General features: G+C 41.0%; 1 protein-coding gene across 1 annotated transcript in view; it reads right to left on the bottom strand.

Moving 5' to 3' along the window:
• The window catches only part of ADGRV1 (adhesion G protein-coupled receptor V1), a 294,630-nt gene that overhangs the window by 103,045 nt on the left and 171,002 nt on the right, over window positions 1–20,583 (bottom strand). Inside the window, exon 84 of the mRNA XM_066613579.1 lies at window positions 20,449–20,549. Coding sequence (XP_066469676.1) covers window positions 20,449–20,549 — 101 coding nt within the window. The remainder of the gene's footprint in view (window positions 1–20,448; window positions 20,550–20,583) is intronic.

The following is a 20,583-nucleotide window of genomic DNA, read 5'->3' as shown; positions in this document are numbered from 1 at the left end:
CAATGGCTTGTAAAAGAACCTAAGATAAGAACCAATGATGAACACCACTGGAGAATTTAAAAATGCCTAACTTTACAGTTTTGTTAGGATCAAACTACCTAGTGAAGAGCTAGGGAACTCAAAAGCATGCATACACTACAAGCAACAACCTTAAAACAACTTACATGTAGAGGGCCTTTTCACCTCAGAGTTGTATGCCCAGTCCTCAATTTCTTTTTACCTTTTTTACCTCAATCAGGGTAGGTAACAAAAGCACTAGGAGGGTTTTACATATACTGTTCAGATACTGCTATGTTGGATTCTACAGAGACCCCACATTCATAGGATCTTCCTAGATCAGTCATTACTGTGTCCAGTGGGGCCAGGAATCATGTGAGTTAGGAACTCAGTAAAATGCACATTGAACTTTGGGTAAAGGAAGTGGTGTCTGAAGAAAGGACCTGAACAAATGTGCAAAAATTTACATGGAAATCAGCATTTCCTGTGGAATAAGTACCTTTTCCACTTCTTAATTTGTGAGTTTGGAACCTTGCATGTGGATTCTGAAAGTCTGGTTGGAAAACCCACATGGTTGCCCAGTATTTTTGAGTTTGACTGCTCAGAGGAAGTGAAATGGCATCCTAGACTGTTGCCCACGGAGAGTTTGCAGGGCCAGAAAGTTTACTGCCTCAAATGGCCAAACCCTCATGGAGAAACACCTGGGCACCTTTTTGGTGCCCAAGTGCTGCTGCAGAAAGGACTAATGTTTTCTAGAGATAAACCCCCTGATTGGAGTGAAAGTGGAGTTACAAATCTCAGTGGTTGACACTCATAGATGTAACTCACAGATGTGATTTTCCATGGATGTAATGTATGTTTGTCTGGGCCTTAGTAATAAAGGAATGGCTGAGGTTATGCACATGAAGCTAAATGTAGTAACAAATCTATAAAGAGCAGGTAAACTGTTAAGGTCTCTGATTCAACTTTCTGTGCTATTTAAGAAATTGCATTTTCGACAGTTTCACCTTGTTTATTTCATATGCTAGTCTCTTTAACTCTTCTAGAGAAGTCAGATTTGGTCTATAGTATTTAATATATCAATGAGCAGTTTGAGCCGTTTTAACTTAATAGTATAAGCAGTAATATATTAAAACCAGTTGAAAAAGGAAGCTGTTGAAAATTAATGGATCATATTTTAGTGCAAATCATTCATTTGGATCTTAGACCATAAGCCTCACATACTTGAAAAAGATCATATGAATCACTTAAAAGCTATAGAAGAGTCTGCAGATTTCTTAAATATATACCAAGTGTCTCCTATTTGCTACAAGAATGTATTTTTAGGTTCTTTTTATTGATGAGGTTCCCATAAATACTTTCTTGACTACACAAATGCAAATGATTAAACTTGTAAATTCTTCAAGCCAAACATCTGCAGTTGCAAGAATTTACAAGCACCACTACTTCTATACCAACGTATAAGTTCAGTTAAGGACACGTGAACTGCAGCCATATGCCAAACACTTTCCATAAGGACCCTTTAATGCTTCCATAGCAATACTAGCAAACAGTCAGACTTTGAGGGCTGGGCATAACTATATGTATGTATATAGGCATAAACAATACCTGCTAACTGGGCAAAGGGGCACTTTTTTAAATTGTGCCCTCTTATATTTAGAGGGGAGAACAACTGTCCTTCTTTATCCCAGCATGGCATCTTTACCAGTGGTTGTTGCTCTTCTGCATCACTTTTTTAGACTGCGAGCCCTTTGGGAACAAGGAACCATTTCTTGATTTATTTTGCTATGTAAAACAGTTTAATAATAACCACATCATCATTATCATCGTCTCCTCACTAAGAACAAACAAGCAAAGATCCTTTGGGACTTCAGATTACAGACAGATAAAACATCTAGAACACAATACACCAGAGATTACGTAGCTGACAAAAAAGAAAAATTCAGTTTGGATCACTGATCTTGCAAGCCCAAGTGGCAGCAGAATTTAAGATACAGAACTTGAGAAGATCACAAGATATCAAGACCTGAGAATAGAACTGTGGGAGAAGATCAATATTGTGCCGATTGTCATTGGAAATACTGGAACAGTGCCTTGAAGTTTGAAGAAACATCTCAATATTCTTGGCCTTGAGCAAATTACACCAGCTCAGGTCCAGAAAACAACTTTGCCTGGAACAGCAAAAATTGTAAGACACTATCGCTGTGATTCCCAGGATCTTGGCTAGATCCCAATTGTAAACTATAACCAGACAAACAAAGGCTTTGATGAAGTACAATAATAATAAAAATGTCCTAATCTTTCAACACAAGTTGAAAGTTTATCAATGAAGAGTATATGTTCTAAAATAATTAAAAATAAAACAATGTATTACATTGTAATATAAATCAAGTACACAAATTTAAAAACTATATTAAAAAAATGATTGTGCCACTGTTTATACCAGCTGTGTATGACCACATGTTCTAAGAAGAATGTTCAAGCAAGACACGGCAATTAGAGACTAGACAAATCTTCTGTTTTGGTTGCCTGCAAAAACAATATGTAGACCATATAGCATAGCTGGCGGGCTGCATTCAATGGGTCAAAAATTATGCATGCCTGGATAATGATAATTTGGTGCTCTCACATTTATTACAGTAATGGCTGTAGTTAGCAAGCCCCACTGGAATGAATGAGATACACAGCCCAATCCTAACCTGCACTGGCACAGGGAGGCCGGCTGGCCTGCCCTGTATCCAACGCAGGGTTGGGGCGAAAATGGCTCAGCCCAGGGCAAGGGAAATGCAATCCCCTTACCCCAGAGGACTCCTCAAGAAGTGGTGCAGATCCAAGCAACCCAGAGCTGCCCTGGGATGCCTGGGACAAGTGCCGGATTCTAGCCCTGCCCTTCCCACTCTCCCGCTGCCCACCAACTGTCCTGACCACTGACCGGCCTCCCTGCCTTCCACATGCCCCTCCCCCAGATCTCTGCACTGGCCTGACTCAGTCGGCAGGGGTTCATCTCCTCCAATGGCCCAACAGGGCTTGAGCCAGCATTTGGAGGCCAACACACATCTGTGCACCGGCCTCCCTCCTCTGAAGGTGGCGTGAAAGTGCTTTACGGTACTTTTGCAACACTCTTTGGCCAGCGCAAGGGACTTGCGCTGATCAAGGGCACCATCAGGTTTGCACCCTAAGAGCACTGGTATATATGTGGAAGAATAAGAATATATGACTCAGGAACACCCAAGACGTCATGACCCATGAATACACAAACAGTTCTAAAATATTTCTAATCCACAAAACCTCTCAACTTGTTTGGTACATTTAAGGGAGTTTAGAACTTATGGGTGCAATCCTATCCTGCGCTGGAACAGGCAAGCCAAGGGGCTTTCACTGTATCCAGCGCAGGACAGGGGCCATAAGTGACTCAGCCAGAGGTAAGGGGAAACATTTTGCCTTACCTTCAGGTATGGACCGCTGGCCTGTATGGGTCTCCTTGGACTTGCACCACCTCTTGTGGTGGCACAAATCTGAGGAGAGCGGAGTGGCTTGGAGCCACTCCGTTCACCCCTGGAACAGGGGTTGGGATCCAGTATAACTGCTGGATCCCAGCCCCACCTCACCCTCCCCACCCGCTCACACCTGCAGCCACCCACCGCCCGTCCTCCCCCACCCAGGAATGCCTCCCTCCTGCCTCCTCCCCGCCCCCTGCCTATCTCAGAGGCTTGCATCAGCCCAGCCAGGCTAACGCAAGCCTCATGAAGGAAGCTGGCATGGAGGCTTGTGTCGGCCTCCACAGTTGTACATCAGTGCAACTGGGGGATAGGTTTGGGCCATAATTCTTCCATGCATGTACATTCCACACATACAGCAGTGTTCTTGATCTCACCCATTCCAGTGAGGTTTGTTCATTGCACCCATTATGAAACTTAAGAGCACCACATTATTTTTAAGAATATTTAGATAATATTTTCAACAAAAAGTCACAAAATAATTCACTTAGCAAAAGAAATGGAAAAGCAAAATTTTCCTTTCCCAACGGACTCACACTTTTTAAAACAACAGCAACAACAATGAGACACCAACAAAGCACCACTAGAAAATAAGTGATTCTGGAATGAAGAGACAGTTGCTATCCCCTTGCCAAATGCTGGGAAATGGGTACAGTTCCATCTGCAGTACAATGGAAGCAGTTTATAATCCAGATGGCAAACTCCTCTGAAGCTACCTGCCTCTGATTGTTACTTTGATCCACTATGATCAGCGGAGGTGTGCTCCTTCCTTCTTTCTCCACCGACCTCAAAATGCCCAAGGTTTTTTTTCCATGAGCTCTGCCCACCACATAGGGTCAACCATACTATGAGCTCTCACACATCTATGCAAAGGCAATAACTTTAGGATTCCTTGTTTCAGTCTCGGACCTGTATGGCTAAGAGAGATTACACATTTTGAATGGTAAGTAAAGCTTTTCATAAAAATATTTTGCAACTTCTGCTACTGTCTTATTTTGGGGCTCTGTGCAAGAGCATATTTCCTTCCTTGAAGCTGTTGCTTCCAGTACTTGTGTGGCCTGCCTTAGCAGGGGTTGGTGGAGAGAAATCAGAAAGCTGAACTTCCACCCTATGACTCTGCTTAATTTACACCCATAACCCTTTTTACCAATGAAATGTTACTTAAAAGGTGCATCTTTGCCTAATTAGAAAGGGTCTTCCATAAAAATATGTGGAGCCAACACTTTTCACTGCAAGGGAGATGCATGTTTTCACCTCTACCCATTATGCTAGAAGCATGAAAAGCAGATATGCTAGTCATGTGAAATACCATCCCTTTAAGTATCAAGTATAACAGGTTCCTGCTGAACTCTGCAGAAGGTAAGCCATAATTACTATTCTCCAAGAAGGGCACAAAAGAGGATATGAAAACACAAATTATTGTAAACTGTTGATTATGGGGTTTCTTTTCTGACTCTCTTGTCTTCATAAACCCTGATTATTGGGAGTTGTCAAGGACCAGTTTGGATGATACTGTAAACATCATGCAGACTCACAGGGAGCATATGTCCCAGCCTCTTTCCTTATTCCTGGGTATTTTCCTTAACGGGGAAGGGGAATGAATGGATGGTTAGTAGTTTAACATATTGCCCAAACAGTCCCAAGGTCTTCCTGATAAAGAAAAAAAGCAAAAACTATTTTGAGGGTCTTTCCATCAAGATTTGGCTGCCTACACCAATAGTGGAAGCAATAGTTTCAAGGAAGAGCATAAATACACTATTGCACAGGGTCCCAAAATTTTTTTTTAAAAATCCACTTGCCTGTTAAGAAAAAAAACTATGAGGAATTCAGCATATTCACTGGAATTCTCCCAGCCAGACTAGAAATTACTTCAGAAGATCAAAATCACTAATCAGATGTGTAAAAAAAGTATAGAAGCAACTGAACTTGTCACCAGATTATGAGCACATAGACTTCTGAAGTTGGTGGGAGCCTGAAATTGCAACATTTATGATGGTCGGGTCAGATGTTTCTAAATTCTTTGGACAATAAGAAATGTGACAAAGACTGAGTGGAAAAATACAAGATTGCAAAGCCTCCCCATAGCAATCCAATAACGAAGGCTTTAAACTAACACGAACCCATTAAATAATGTCACTTTTAATGAGTGCTTAAATAATATCATTAATAATGCAGTAATTGGACCTATTTACAACAAGAAAATTTATCTAACACAGCCTTCATTTCCGGCAATACAGGTTATTCCATTCTGTTTTATTCCTACGTGTTATTACCTTTTTTCAAAAACTTAAATAAGCCAAATATAATGAGCAAAGTGAACTCTTCCGGGAACAGCAACACAATAATTTCATTTCTTTTCTTCTAAAATATTGGTGTCTACTTTTAATTATATCAGGTGGGGGATACACAATTATGGTTGTGCATGTAGTGTCTTGGAACCTTCTGCAACTTTTGGCCCAGTTGTTTAGGCAGGATCCGGACAGCACACAATTTCACAGCAATTATCACCCAAAGAGCACAAGCTACAACCATCTTCTGCCATGTACACATTCACTATCAAAGCTATCATCTACAGGCTGGGAGAGTCGGGAGGGGCAGGAAATAAGGTGGGGGGATAACATCAGTCAGCAAGTAGATTTGTTGTCAGCAAGGTCTCTTGTTGTCTTGTGTGCTCCCTGGAGCATTTGGTAGGCCACTGTGAGATGCAGGAAGCTGGACTAGATGGGTCTATGGCTTGATCCAGCAGGGCTGTTTTTATGTTCTAACCCTCCCAAGTAGTTGTTAATGTATTTCAAAAGAATTCCCCAAACATCTCAAAGGCTGCAATCCTACCCACACTTACCCGGGAGTAAGCCCTATTGACTAACATTGTTATTATATAAAATCCTGTTGACTAGCATATAAAAGTCTGTTAAAAATACAGATCTGCAACATTTCCATAAATGCATTCACATACCATTATAGCATAAAGTCTAATACATTAAAAATATACATTGAAATGAAATTGGTTCGCGACCCACCTAGTGGGTCCTGATTCACAGTTTGAGAAAAACTGCCCTAGGCCAACTTCACACAATTAGGAAATCAGAAAAAAGCTGATATTATTTATTGGCCATTGGTTTTTTGCAGCAAATATGGAACATTGGAAACAAACCAAGTGATGGTAGGTTCTAGAATCAACTTGACCACATGCTAACTCTTCACATTACTTGCGCTTTCTGCCTTTCTCAGTCACCACCAAAGAAATTATTTGGTAGCTTCAAATCTTTTCAAATGTAGACGTACATCTGAGGACACAGAATTCCATACTCATTTGAAGTAATCCTTAGAATAAATGTAACAAAATGTTACTAGCAGGAAATAAGCAATATCATCACTGACACCCCTCCCCCAACTGTCTGAACTTGGGAGTCTGATGGAACTGGAGACTAGTCCAGAAACTGGCCTGTCCTTAAAGGACTGTGAACAGCCCACAGAAACACTCTCCAAGAACCATAGCCTAAACAAAGTACTATTTCCTGGACTCAAGCCACAGAAGAAGAAGAAAAAAAATGAAAGGTGCTACTAAAATGTTTATGGTAATTAAATGCTTCCTAAGGTATTCAAACTATTCCTTGGGGGAATTTTCAATGTTATTTTAAGAACAAGGATCTTTCTCTGATGAAAGCTTTCTCTTTATTTTTAATGGTACCTACAAATTCTCCTTCATTGACTTGTATGACCTTTCAGATTGATCACCAGGAAAGGACAATCAAACAGACTAGAAAAAATCATAGGTGGGAGGAAAGACCATAAAACTTTTCTTGAAGCTCACTACCAGTTAATCCTTGCTAGTGCAGCTCTATTACTGTTGCCCCTAGTAGTCTCCTCAGAAACAAGCCAGTACAACTTGTAACTCATCAAGTAACTGCAAACTTCTCCCCACCATTTACACAATTCCAATTATCATGCCTCAGCAGGCTGCCATAAATGGCTGGATAGGCTGCAGTTGACTTAATAAGCCTACCCCTTCCTCCAACTATCTGGGGCCAGACCCCTTAGCGCCTGTTTTTAGAATATCGTGGAGGACATGATTTGACTAAATTGGAAATGGCACAAGTTCGAGAAGAGTGGAGTGGCTTGAAGCTGCTCCGCGCTGCTCAGAAAACGGAGTTGGGATCTAGCATAATTGCTGGGTCCCAGCTCTGTCTCCCGCTCCCTGCCCACCCTGCCCACCCTGGGGTCGCCCACCGCCTGCCCTCCCCCCACCCCGGAATGCCTCCCTCCCGCCTCCAGTTTCAAAACCCTGCTCAGCCATACAGCTTTCTGGGTGACCTTGGGCCAGTCATTATCTCTCAGCCTTACTTAATTCACAGGGTTGTTGTGAGAACAAAAGGAAGGTAGGAACTATGTACAGGTGGCACCTTGGTGTCTACAGGGATCTGTATATTAAAAATAAAATATTAAAATGAGTGGGGGCCCACCTGGAATTGGCTCCCGACCTACCCAGTGGGTCTTGACCCACACTTTGAGAAACACTGCCTTAAAAGGCATGAAAATGTCATATTCTTTTGGCTCTGTGAGCCATTCTGAAGGCAGAGGCATGCTGCCTCTGCAGGCTTCAGAAAGTCCTCCAATGGGGAAGAGAGCTGGGCTATGGTCCCTTTCAGAGGAATCAGGTAAGGCCCAAGCCTGACTCAATGTGAGTCCAGGGAACCTGCGTTGAGCCAGATCCGCGGATGTAAAATTCGCAGATAAAAAGTCTCCACTTGTACACCCACCCTGAGTTCCTTGGAGGAAGGGTGGTATAAAAAACATGAAAAAAAATCTTGCTTTAAATGTGCTGTTTGAGCTTTAGTAAGAATTTCCATTATTGTGAATGTAGGACAACAAAAGGGCAACGTGCCACAAACAATCATTTTTGACTGATGTTGTGTAAACACAGGAAATCTTCTGCTGAACCAGAATGCAAACGAGAGTCTGAGGTGAATACTACTTGATTTCTAATTTTAACATTGGAATTTGATTTCCTGCACAGCACACTCTGCCAGAGACCAATGCTTAGCATTTAAGCTCCACAAATTAGAAGATTTGTCTGAAAGGATTAGTAAAATTAAAAACTGTGTGTTCTGCCATGTGGCCTACCAAATACATTTAACTGAAGCAGGAAAGATGACCTCTTACCGCCTGGTTATTGTTTTAAAAAGATTTGTATGGTGCACGACAGTTAGGACCATGTGGTAAGCCTTACTAAGGCAATCAGAAACTGTACTTCCGGTTTTCCAGAAGTACAGTTTAAGATTGCGAGGATGCCTCAGAACACTTCCCCTGCTGGTCTTACAGTCATGCGAAGTCCCACTGTGCTTTGGAGGTGGGGGGCAACATAGTGCAGAGGGCAGCAATGTGGACCTTTGTCCCAGGAGTGAGGCGGGCTAAGTCTGCCATTGCAGATATCTGGCTCTCTATGTGGTAATTTTAAGCAGTGATTAGGTGATATGTAATCTATTTTCACTCTCTTTGACCCTCAAACAATTACTAAATGCAACACTAGGTGCAATTACTAGATGACAGCAAACTTCTGCTAACACTGCAACTGGTTTGTCTTTTTGCTACATTGACTTACAGATTCTACATTCAAGCAGAACAAGTTACTTTTACTGCATTAACTCCATCTCTCCTCAACACATTCAAGTGTTGACCATGTGTTATGGTTTTCACTTACACTGCAGCGTAAATGTCATACCTAACGTGAAGTAAAGAAATACAGTAGATGAGAATATCAGATCCTAGGACTGCAGTCCTATGCAAACTTACCAGGAAGCACCCACCTCATGGAATGTAGTGGCACTTACTTCTAAGTAAACATACACAGGACTGCATTTTAGTACTATTTTAGTTCATCTATACAATGAGGAAGTGAGTAAAAAAAAGTGAGTAAACATCTATACAATGAGGAAGTGAGCAATGGTGCCACCAGGGTTTGCGTCACCTGGTGCGGGAAGTCAGCGCCTCATCCCCATGATGGACTTCCTCCCATGCAGTGAGAGGGGCAACACCCTGGGCAGTGCGTGCAGTGATGCACCATCACCCAGCTCACACTGGTTTTGTGGCCATAACATTTGATAGAGATATTTCAACGTGGTTAGTTTCATTGCATTCTGCATGAAATTACGCATCAAAAGAATATAACATGATGGTATGACTGAAAAATACCAAGGTTTTAAAAATTTTGGCCAGTAGTGGTGTCACCCCCCGCGCGCATCACCCAGTGTGGCCTGCATCCCCTGCACCCCCAGCGATGCCACTGAATATAAGGAAATGTGCAGAGGTTTTCCAGCAGCCAGTTTCCACCAGACATTGTAAATCATGAGATAACCTACACAATTGAGCCAAAGTAAGCACTTATATCAACGAGACAACGTGTCCTTTTGGAAAATACTGAAAATGAACACGTTAGACAAACTCTCACTACAGTGACTAACTTCAGGACGTTTATTTTTGCTTTTTTTCCCCTTTCACTTTGCACTCTTGCTCAACAGAACAGAAAGATAAGTCTTAAACTTGGCTCCAAATGATTTCAAATTATGCAAGAGTTACACAGAAAAGCCTGCTGTAACAAAGTGTTCAGTTTTATTCTGCATTAAACGTGTGTGTATTTGCATTCTGTATATAATTGCATAATTTTATCAGTATCCTGACTCCCATAAATGTTCAAACTTCAAGCAATAAAATAGCTTGCAGAAAAAGCATTTTGGCCAGGATCCAGAGGTCTCCGTGTATATGTAAATTGCTTTTTTCCTAGCAGCAGTCCCTCATGAATCATGGAGTGTTATTCTGGAGGCCTTCAACTATTGGCAGAGCTTGGGATGTGGAGGGGGTATCGCCGGAAGTGCTTTTGACTCTGACCCTTGTCGTTTTGTGTATGTAATGTGAGACTGAAGACTATGATCACTTCTAAAAATTCTTACAATATTTTCCAAGGCTCAATATTTTCCAAGGCACCTGTTTCATTATTGCATCTGCCTGTAAACTCTTTTTAACCATTGCAACCTACTATTTCAAAGTTAGGAGATTATCATTTACTAAAATGCAATGAAATAACAGCTCTTTCCAGAGTTTCCATTTAGGAACAATGAACACACATATCGGGAGTGTGGCATTGCAATTGCCCAACTATGGCACATTCAGTATATAGGCACAGAAAGTCATCTGAACTTACTGCTATACATGTATAGGGTTCTGTGTACGTAATTGGGAAACCTACTTAGTTAAGGTGGGCAAAGCAGAGAGTTTATGTTATTTCAGGTCAAAGAGCAATTTTCTCAGGGTTATGCTATATTATTTGGTTGTGTGCCTTGCTCAGAAAAGAGAATAATCCTTTGAAAATAATGGAAATACAAAATGGCAATTTTTGATTAATAACTCCGAAACAAAACAGCAGGCCAATCAAACAGAATTACGTCTTGATAAAGCAAGCCAACTATCTCCTAGCAGGGAACTCCTGCTGTCATAATTTAATGTGCACAGTCTTCAAGATAATAATGAGCAAGAAAAAATGAGTAAGATATCCTCATGTTTCAAAGATGCAAGTCTGCTTTCATTTTACCCCCAGCACTATCAAAACAATTGCCCAGGATTTAATATGTGCAAAATTTACGTGTGAGAGGAAGCCAGGAGAGTGGGAGAATGATCTCCCCTCCACATTTCAAGTGGCTCTTTGCAATTCTTTCACTCCCAATACTGTTTGTTGAGGTCCAAGCAATTAGTGTCAACCAACTAAATCAACTTTCTAGGACTGAAAATTAAGGGCACAATCCAACTTTCCAGAGCTGATACAGCTATGCCAACAGTGTATGCGCTGCACCTTGTCATGAAAGTGCTTTATGGCACTTCCACAACACCCAGCACCGGCCAATGCCCAGCAGCATAGGACTGGGTCCCTAGTACCATAATACAAATCTCAAACAGGTTTTTCTTAAGTGACACATTTCAATTGACATCAGCACTGGTGTCTTTTGTAAACAAATAAAATATGGTTTATGAATCACATCGTAAATCAATGAATTTCAACATGGGCGTTTAGTTCAGACAGTCACTATTGTCCTGTTGGCTCTTAGAAGGAAGAGATGATAGGAATACAATGAAGAATCTTGTGGCACCTTAAAGAATAATAATTTGCAGCATTAATTTGTGTGGACGACAGTCCACTTCATCAGAACTTTTACTGGACCAACCTGTTTTATTCAGCATTAACACTTCTAAACTTCAAAGACTGCAGACAGAATGGGAAAGTTGCTGGAACATTAAAGTTTGTGAACTGAAATATGGAGGCAATGTTTGTGTATACAGAGTAAGCATTAGCTATGGAAATTGTCTTAACACCAGTCATCTGTATTACCTGAAGAAGAGCTTGAAAAGTAAAGTACGCATAGAATAGCTACTCGCCATAAAATAGTTAGGGCCAAATCCTATCCCACTTTCCAACCCTTGTGTAGCTGTGCTAATGGGGTGTATGCTGCATCCTGGGTGGGAGGGTAGTTATAGATGCCTCCTCAATGTAAGAGAATGTTTGTTCCCTTACCTCTGGGCTGCATTGCAGCTGCACTGGTGCTGGAAGGTGGGATAGGATTGGGCCTTATGTCACCTAAAAACTAGCACTTCACCTACTTTCTCATGCATTGCATTGACAAGGCCAACTTCTTCAGCACAAGATAAAAGGCTTTACTGCCACCTGCAGGCTTTTTCTAGTTCAGATACATCCAATTAAAAAAAAAAGATCACAATTACTACCACCTCCCTCATTCTATTTCTGTAAATTCAAGTGTTCTCTAATAATGAAAAGCTGGAAAACTACAGACCTTCCTGAATCATTACTGTGTCCTGTACTTGTCTAGAAAGTAGGATATAATTTATATAAAAACATGGCTACTACTGCACAGTGACAAATATAAGACTTCTTATGTAAACTTCACAGAAATAAATGGAAGTTACATATGAACAGATTAAAATTCTTCCTGAATAATCAGAGAGGTGGATAACAAGAAAATAATAAGAGGGCAGCAATCAGAAAGGTGGCTAACAAGAAAATATTCTAGAACTTTGGACTCTGGAAGGATTTGCCACCATTAGGCTACACAGATCTTACTGGCTCAATCTCCACTAGAAGAATTTTAACAAAGTAGTTAAATTGAAACTGTGCCTCATGGTTAAAGCATACTAATTGAACAACAGAATAAAAACAAGTCACTTAATATGCAGCTTCCAAACAATTTGACCCTCTCAAGGCCTCATCCCCAGTGGAAATTATCCAAGTTGCACCGGTTTTCCACCATAGTCCTGGGAATGATAGTTCAATACCTGTAAACCATATGAAAGGAGTGCTAACAGAGCCCTGAAAGAATCTGTTTACCTCCACGTTCCCCAGCACCAAAAATAAGCATATGCTTTGAGAGAGAGCAGCAGGAGCTTTTCTTTCAGACCTTGGTGGGAGATCAGTTTGTTCATTCCCCAAGGTTTGCAGTTCTTCATGCACATTTATGCCCATCTCATTTCTGCTAGCAGTCTTTCAAGCAGGTGTTGCAAGGTCACAGCAAAGGTCAAAAGCAAACTCAGTAAGCAAGAGTGGTGATTGTCTGCAAGCTTTATTTCGTTGCCAGCAACAGGCTTCTCAGGGACTCCTGTCCCAAATGAAAAGAGCAATGAGAGCCATGTGGTAACTCTCAAAGCCCTCAGAGAGAGCAATTTTCTAGTGTGAGCCTCTCCCTTATATTCAGTTCTGGCTCCTTTGTCTGAGGAGTCTTATATTTCATTGACTGATGTGTGACATCAGAGATGGAGGCTTTATCAGGATTGGTCACAGATAAATTTACAAACATTTGATTGGTTAGTTTCAAGTTACAGACTCCAAATACAGTGGTGCCTCGCAAGGCGAATGCCTCGCACACTGAAAAACTCGCAAGACGAAAGCGTTTTTGCGATTTTTTTTGGTGACTCGCAAGACGAATTTTTCTATGCCGTGCTTCGCAAGACAAATTTTTAAAATTAAAAAGTTGAAGTTTTGTGCTTGAAATTTTTGAAATCCTCTGTACAGTATGTATGCCTTTAAAGAGCACTTAATAAACACTTTGTAAACCAAATTTGACTTTGTTCTGACTTTTTTTGCCCATAGGAACGCATTAATTAAATTTCAATGCATTCCTATGGGAAACCGCACTTCGCAAGATGAAATTTTCGCAATACGAAACGACTTGCGGAACGAATTAGTTTTGTCTTGCGAGGCACCACCGTATAGTCAAAATTTACATTGAGACATATAGAAAACATTGTTTCCAACAACCACTAGATGGCACTCTTTACCCATTTATTACTGGCCTTTGGTATGTCTTTGTTTATTTTTCCTTGATAGAGTCACCAGTGTTATCTTTCTAAATTCCTTCTGTCTGGTTTCATCAATCACTGTGGGCTTTCTGCTAACCTCTGTTTGAACTAAGCCTCTTGGTTTTTAATTCTCTATATGTGACTTGTTACTGTGATGTATAGTGGTATCTTCTATTCTATGTGTAAACATATATACAAGACAAACTAACTTCTTATTGTAAATAAGGATTTTAAGAGACCTTTCTCTTTATTTCAATTAAATCTAGCCCCTCCTGCCAGCATTTACCTCTGACAGAGGATCTCAGGAATGTTTGCTAAATAGGGGCTTTTTCATATTATCTTGTTCCTGTCCAGCTGTTTCTGCTGATGTCTGTATCATGGAAAACTTTATTTCAATTAGCAACAGATTTACTGTCTTTGCCAAGGCCTTCTTCCCTATTAAAATGTCTTTAACCTGTGTATAACTTCTAGTTTTATGTTCTTGGTGCCAAGAGATATCGGCTTCCTGATTAATTGGTGCAGGGCATCCTGCTGCCTGCCTCCTCCCTATGTATGTTGTAAATCTGTCTCTGAGTTGTAAATCTGTCACTTTGAGTCTACAGAGTTGGAATGTTTTTGCTTGAGATAAGAGTCCTCCTTGTTAATTAACTTTTGCCAGACATTTGCTTTTCAAGGTTGCATTTGAATTACATTTTCAAACTTGTGGCTTTTAAGTAAAACTTAATAACTTTTTACTTTTCTGTGTATTTCTATACTATTATTTAACTTTCAATAACATCAGGCAATCAAGCCTTACTCTAATAGCTAATTTATATTGGTTATACTTAAGGCATTGAAAAGTATTTGCAAACAAGCAAGCATTATAATCTCTTTGGAACTTCTATGAAACTTTGGTCTAAATAGCCCTTCCCAGTGTTTATCAAGTTGTATTTGGTTTAAAAAGGAAAGCCTGAATGTTTTAAAATGCAATAATGCTTTTTCCCCTTTCAATTCTCTGCTTAAAGCAAACTTGATGGTGGAATTTGCCTCTCTATTCAGAGACAATGCTTTATCTGATGCTTTGGTATAATGAATATACAAGCTGTAAATTTGATTCCAAGAAAAGCTTAAATCATTTGTCATACTAGCAATTAGCCTGACAGATGGAAAATCCAGCTTCTTACTCCCTTTTCCATGAAGTGGTTCATCTTATCTGATGTCCTTGCTAAGAAGCATTCCTTGATTTACAGCCTGTCTCTGTTTGCACTTTCAGAGACTAGGAAAAATGCTTTCTTTGTTCTGAACTTACAAGCATTGCTAAGCAAACAAACACTTTTCCCTATTTCCTAAACATAGGAACTAATAACTAATTTAGCTATAAACACCCATAAACACAACATTAACATTTGATTCATTAACATTTGCATAAATGATTAGTCTTAGCATAAATGACTTGGGTGCTCTCCAGCAACCCTGTGTTTCACATAGTAGCAAGCAAGAGGGAGTATGTCACTCCCTAACCTCCCTTGCTGTTATCTGCTTGGAAGGCCGTCAAAGAGACATTCCTTTGCTATATCAGTAAAACTGTCAGTTAGCCTGCACTTTCTACATCAGACTGAGACTAAAGAAATGCCTCTTGGCTTTAAACTAATAATTTTTTTAATTGCCTTATTGCCAATATTTATTCATGCTAAGCACTATTAAGCTTGTATACATTTGGTTTGTTAGCATAAGTAAACTTTTGGTTTGTTAGCAGAAGTAGCTTCCATGGCCTTGCCTCAGAGGGGCATTCAATATTTCAGGCTCCCTGGATGAATGCTTACAACATGCTCATAATTAGCTCAGATTTTCCAAGCTTCCTCAGAAAAGTTCAAGGTCTTTCCAAGGATTCTCCAAGAAAGCTCAGAAAGAACAAGCTACAGCAATGTTTCTCAAACTGTAGGTCGTGAGCCAATTTCAGGTGGGTCCCTATTCATTTCAATATTTTATTTTTGATATTTTAGACTTGATGCTACCATGGTATGTGACTGCATTTGGGGAAATGTTACAGATCTGCACTTTTAACAAGCTATAATGTATATTCTTTTAACAATGATAGTCAATAGGACTTACTCCTGGGTAAGTGTGGGTAGGATTGCAGCCTAGAATTGTTAAAAGTTTTCCTGCTTGATGATGTCACTTCCGGTCATGAAATCACTTCCAGTGGGTCCTGACAAATTCTCTTTCTAAAAAGTGGGTCCAGGTGCTAAATGTGTGAGAACCACTGAGATAGAGGAAGCTTGCCCCCACCCTCTACGCTAGTCCTCTGACTTCTCAAGTAAACTTATTTTTGTGAGAGGACAGCAGCAGAGGGGACTGGCTGCTGAAACAAGAGACCTCATTAAGTCTCAACCATAGGCTTTTGTTGCAGGGATGCACAGGAATTGTAGTTTCACATCCTCGTGACAATACATTGTGCCAGGAGGCACTGTAATCCAGGGATGGGAATTCGAGTCATGTGACTCAAGTCCAAGTTGCAAAGATGTGCATTTTTTGCTAACTTGTTTATACTCAAGTCACGCGCGTGGAAGACAGCAAAACACTCAAGTCAAGGACCCCTTGACTCGGCACTCATCCCCACGCATGCAGACTTGAGAAGCAGCTGCCTGTTCCTGGGTGTGCTTGCTTACGGTTTTTGCAGTGTGAAAAACCTTGTGGGGCCATCATTCAGACCAGGCAAGCAGCTGGGAAGTTCCAGCCAGGAGGCAGGGAAGGGTTAATGCTTTGCTTTTGCATTTGGGCAGGAGTGGGCTATCTTTTCCTTCAATGATCACTGGATGCAGGGTTGGGAGGTTTGATATTTTCTTTGGTTGAAGGAAGGCAAGAGGAGGAGCCCAAGGGGGTTTTTGACTTACGATTGGCTGAAGAAGCCCAGGGAGGGGCAGGAGGCGAGGAAGTGGAATCACGCCTCCCAAGCGCATGGCTCCATTATTACTTGGAAGGGGGAGCCTCACTGAATGACTGGCTAACGTGGGACTACTTCTGAGTAGAGCAGAGCTGCAAAGGATCAGATCTCACAGGAGATCTCAAATCTCAAAGGATAAGCCTCATAGCTGCTGCACTTAACCCTCCTCCCTCTTCTGTCCCCACTCTCTTGCAGTCTGTCCCACCCCCTCACACCTTGTTTACAGATGGGTGGGGACATCAGGGGAGTGTTTAAAGAGAACTCTGACACACACACACACACACACACACACACACACACACAGAGAGAGAGAGAGAGAGAGAGAGAGAGAGAGAGAGAGAGAGAGAGAGCCCAGCAGCTGCCCTGTTTTTTTCCACGGTGGGAGACTTGACTCGAGTTCTTTAGAGTTGTGAAAGGGTGACTCGACAACTCAGAAAGTGCCCCTGTTAGGATTTGTTTTCAAGTCAAGTAGCAGGGGCGGAGACTTGTGACTCAACTTGAGTCAAGCCAGGCTGGATTTGCCCATCCCTACTGTAATCTACAATTCCCATGTATGTTGACTGTAAAGAACACTCCTGAGCAGGAGAGTCCAGGCCTTAAGGATGAGACTTACAAGCCAGCCTTTCAAATTTCTGATTTGCATTCTTATCTGCAAGTGTAAGATTACTTGGGAAAAAGAAGGACTAGCAGAGAGACCACTGTGAGTCAGTGCAGGGAATAGTCCCGCTTGAAATGGGATACTGATATCTAAATGGGGGAAAGTTTGTTCCCAAACGCCTCTCACCCAATCCTGAAATTTCCTAACATTACTAGAAAAAAAAAAAAAAAAAAGAGAACCACCAGCAGTTATCACCACATCTTTTGGCAGTTAATTCCATATATTATTTAGTCACTGTGTGAAGAAGTACTTGTATCAGTCTTGCATCTTCACAGGGAAAAAGCACCAACCCATTGATAATTTTGGTAGTTCTTTTCTGCACTTTTTCTAGCTCTATCTATCTCTTATTTAATGCATGCAGAGGAACATGTGTGTATTCATGGGTATGTTATGCTGGGTGCCTTCAAGACAGCATAACCAGACCTCTGATGTGATGATCTGATCCTATCCAGTGAGGGGACACCAAGTGGCCAGGAATGAGGTCATCAACAGTGTATAGGTAGTCTTTAGACAGTGAAGTAATCCCAGTTGGATGGGACTAAGGCCCAAATCCTAACCAACTTTCCAGCACTGCTGTGCCAATGGGGTGCTGCATCCTGCAGTTGGGTGACACTCACAGAAGTCTCCTCAAATTAAGGGAATTTTTGTTCCCTTACCCCAAAGCTGCATTGCCCTTACGTCAGTGCTGGAAAGTTGGTTAGTACTGTACCCTAAGGGACAAAGCACACGTTATGTTAAATGCATATGCTAGTTAGCTTGTTTTTGTTTTTTTTAAAACAAAGGGTGGTGCAGGAGGCACCCGAGAGGGGGCAAAAACACAGCAAGCAATAGGAGGATTAGAACACTTTGCCCCCACCATGGTTCTGATCCCAATTGCCTCTCCCCCATGAGCTATTTTAATGTTTTTGCCCTGTTTTAAGCACCCCTGTGTTATTTGAGGTAGCCTATCACTAAATAACAGGTGCAAGGGAATAGCAACATGATACAGGTATCTTGTTGCCTTGTGGGCTATTGCATCTAATGGGCAATTTGAGTTACAGGAAGCTGAACTAAATGGGCCTTTATGTTCTTTTTAACAACAACAACAACAACAACAACAACAACAACAAAAACAATAAGATTGGGCCCACTCATGCATTTAATGTAACATGTACTTTGGCTCCAAGTCCCACTGAGTTCAGTGAGATTAAAGTTAAGCACCTTTGCTACTGATTTAAATGAGACTGGCCCATGCCTTGTTTTCTCTAGATTTCATCCACTATGAGGAAATAATACAAATAATGCCACTGATTAAAACTAAACCAATATCCTTGGTCCAAACATTTTCACTGACACATCTGCCTGTATGCAGTAATATCTGCTGCAATAACTTCCCTACCATCATATACTGTGACACTACATTCAGGTAAAGAAACATGATAAGCCAGTGAACATGGATACCACTGCAGTCTTTTTCAGATGCTTTCCAGATTTAATCCAAATTTCACAGAAGCTGCTTGGAAATAAGCAAGACATGCCTGTCAACATTCTTGTCAAATCTACTATAATCCCATTAGACCTAACAGCTGATGCATGTGTTTCATCAGCAATACTTCAAAAAAATCCCAATTCTTCACTAGTTACAGCAATCTGTACAAAACGGATAAGGGGTTATTAGGGGTAGCAAAAATCCAAAGGATGAGATAAGAAGTTGTAGAGGCAAACGACTCCATTCTGAGTTCTAGCTCCTGGCTATAGAGCACCGGCGGATTGTTTTCATTGCCAGTACACTTATTCAGCATTCCTAGAATGAATGGCCAGAAGGAACAAAATATGCCAAATTAATCTTTCGTCTATAGCAGTAACTCAGATGACTGTTCAGGTTTACATGAGTTTCCCTTAGAAGCATATGGAACAGACATATTTATCCAAGTTACATCCTTTATTCCTTGCACTGTTTCCGTTTTTTGCTCCGAGAGAGTTTTCTGTTCTACACATTCACACCTGGCTTATTTCTGTGGCTTTACAGACTCACTTGGTCACATCAATTATTTCCAGCACTTTAAACTCATTTCCTTCCCTTCCACTTGATATTAGGTCTATCCACTAACAATGGTGCCCAGGGAAGCTTTTATTCTAAAATATACTATTCTCTTATTCCATGCATTCTGGATTTTTTTTCCATCACAGTATGTTGTCTTCTTCATACATAAACATAGAATAAATAAATATTACTGGTCACATCTTTCCTATCTCAAACACAGACACTGTAAGAACAGCATAGAGATTGGAAAAGTTATTTCTGATTCATGCGGCTAATATAAAATTAGAACAAGTACTGTTGAGGTTCCTAACTTTGCATGATTATGTCATGTGTACTGCAAATATTAAAATAATTGTAATGACTTGCTAAGTTTATTCAAAAAAATTCATCTCAGCAGTCATTTTCCTCATTATTAATACTACAGTAACATTTTCTGATGGTACCAAATGTGTGTTACATTGTTCATACATTCAAAGCTAATGCTGAGTTCTATGAAATGTTTTCAGCCTCAGAGGCATAGGTGAAGTAATTATAAAGAATACGGAAACAGTCAGTGGTTCCATGCAGAACCAGAGTTGGCTGGACAGTCAGCTAGTGCCAGTAAGTTGGAGGTGGGGTGGGCCGTGGGAGGGTTGGGGTAAGATCAGGGCATTACGGGGGAGGAAGGGGGTAGAACAGGCAGCAGTTGCGCATGGAAGATCCTAATCCCACAACCTACTCTGCAATGCCCCCTGGCTCTCCATGGATTTATGCTAGCTCCACAGCTGGCATGGGTCCATCCCTAGGTAGTCAGAAGGCCTATAAAGCCTATAAGGCCTAGTTTGCCTTCTGCCCTTCCCCCCAAAAAGCACATCCTCCACTGACGTAGCTGCATGCTATGGTGTAGTGGGGGATAAGGCTGCTACAGGTCTCTTCGTACTTCAGAAATGTCTATAATTCCTTTAAGAATCATTATGAGGTTGGAAGAAGGTTAAAGAGTTATTTGCAGTCCTACCTGAGTACCCAGGCAGGCAACCATCAAATGAGTAAGGAGTTTAGCTGCAAACATTGAAGACCTGGTACAGAAGAGATGTGAAAAAATAGCCAAGATGAAACCTATTATAAAAGAAAGAAAAGCATGAGTTGCTCT

The sequence above is a fragment of the Tiliqua scincoides genome, chromosome 2 (assembly GCF_035046505.1).
Source record: "Tiliqua scincoides isolate rTilSci1 chromosome 2, rTilSci1.hap2, whole genome shotgun sequence".
NCBI classification, from domain to species: domain Eukaryota; kingdom Metazoa; phylum Chordata; class Lepidosauria; order Squamata; family Scincidae; genus Tiliqua; species Tiliqua scincoides.
This window is presented reverse-complemented; position numbering and strand designations above follow the sequence as displayed.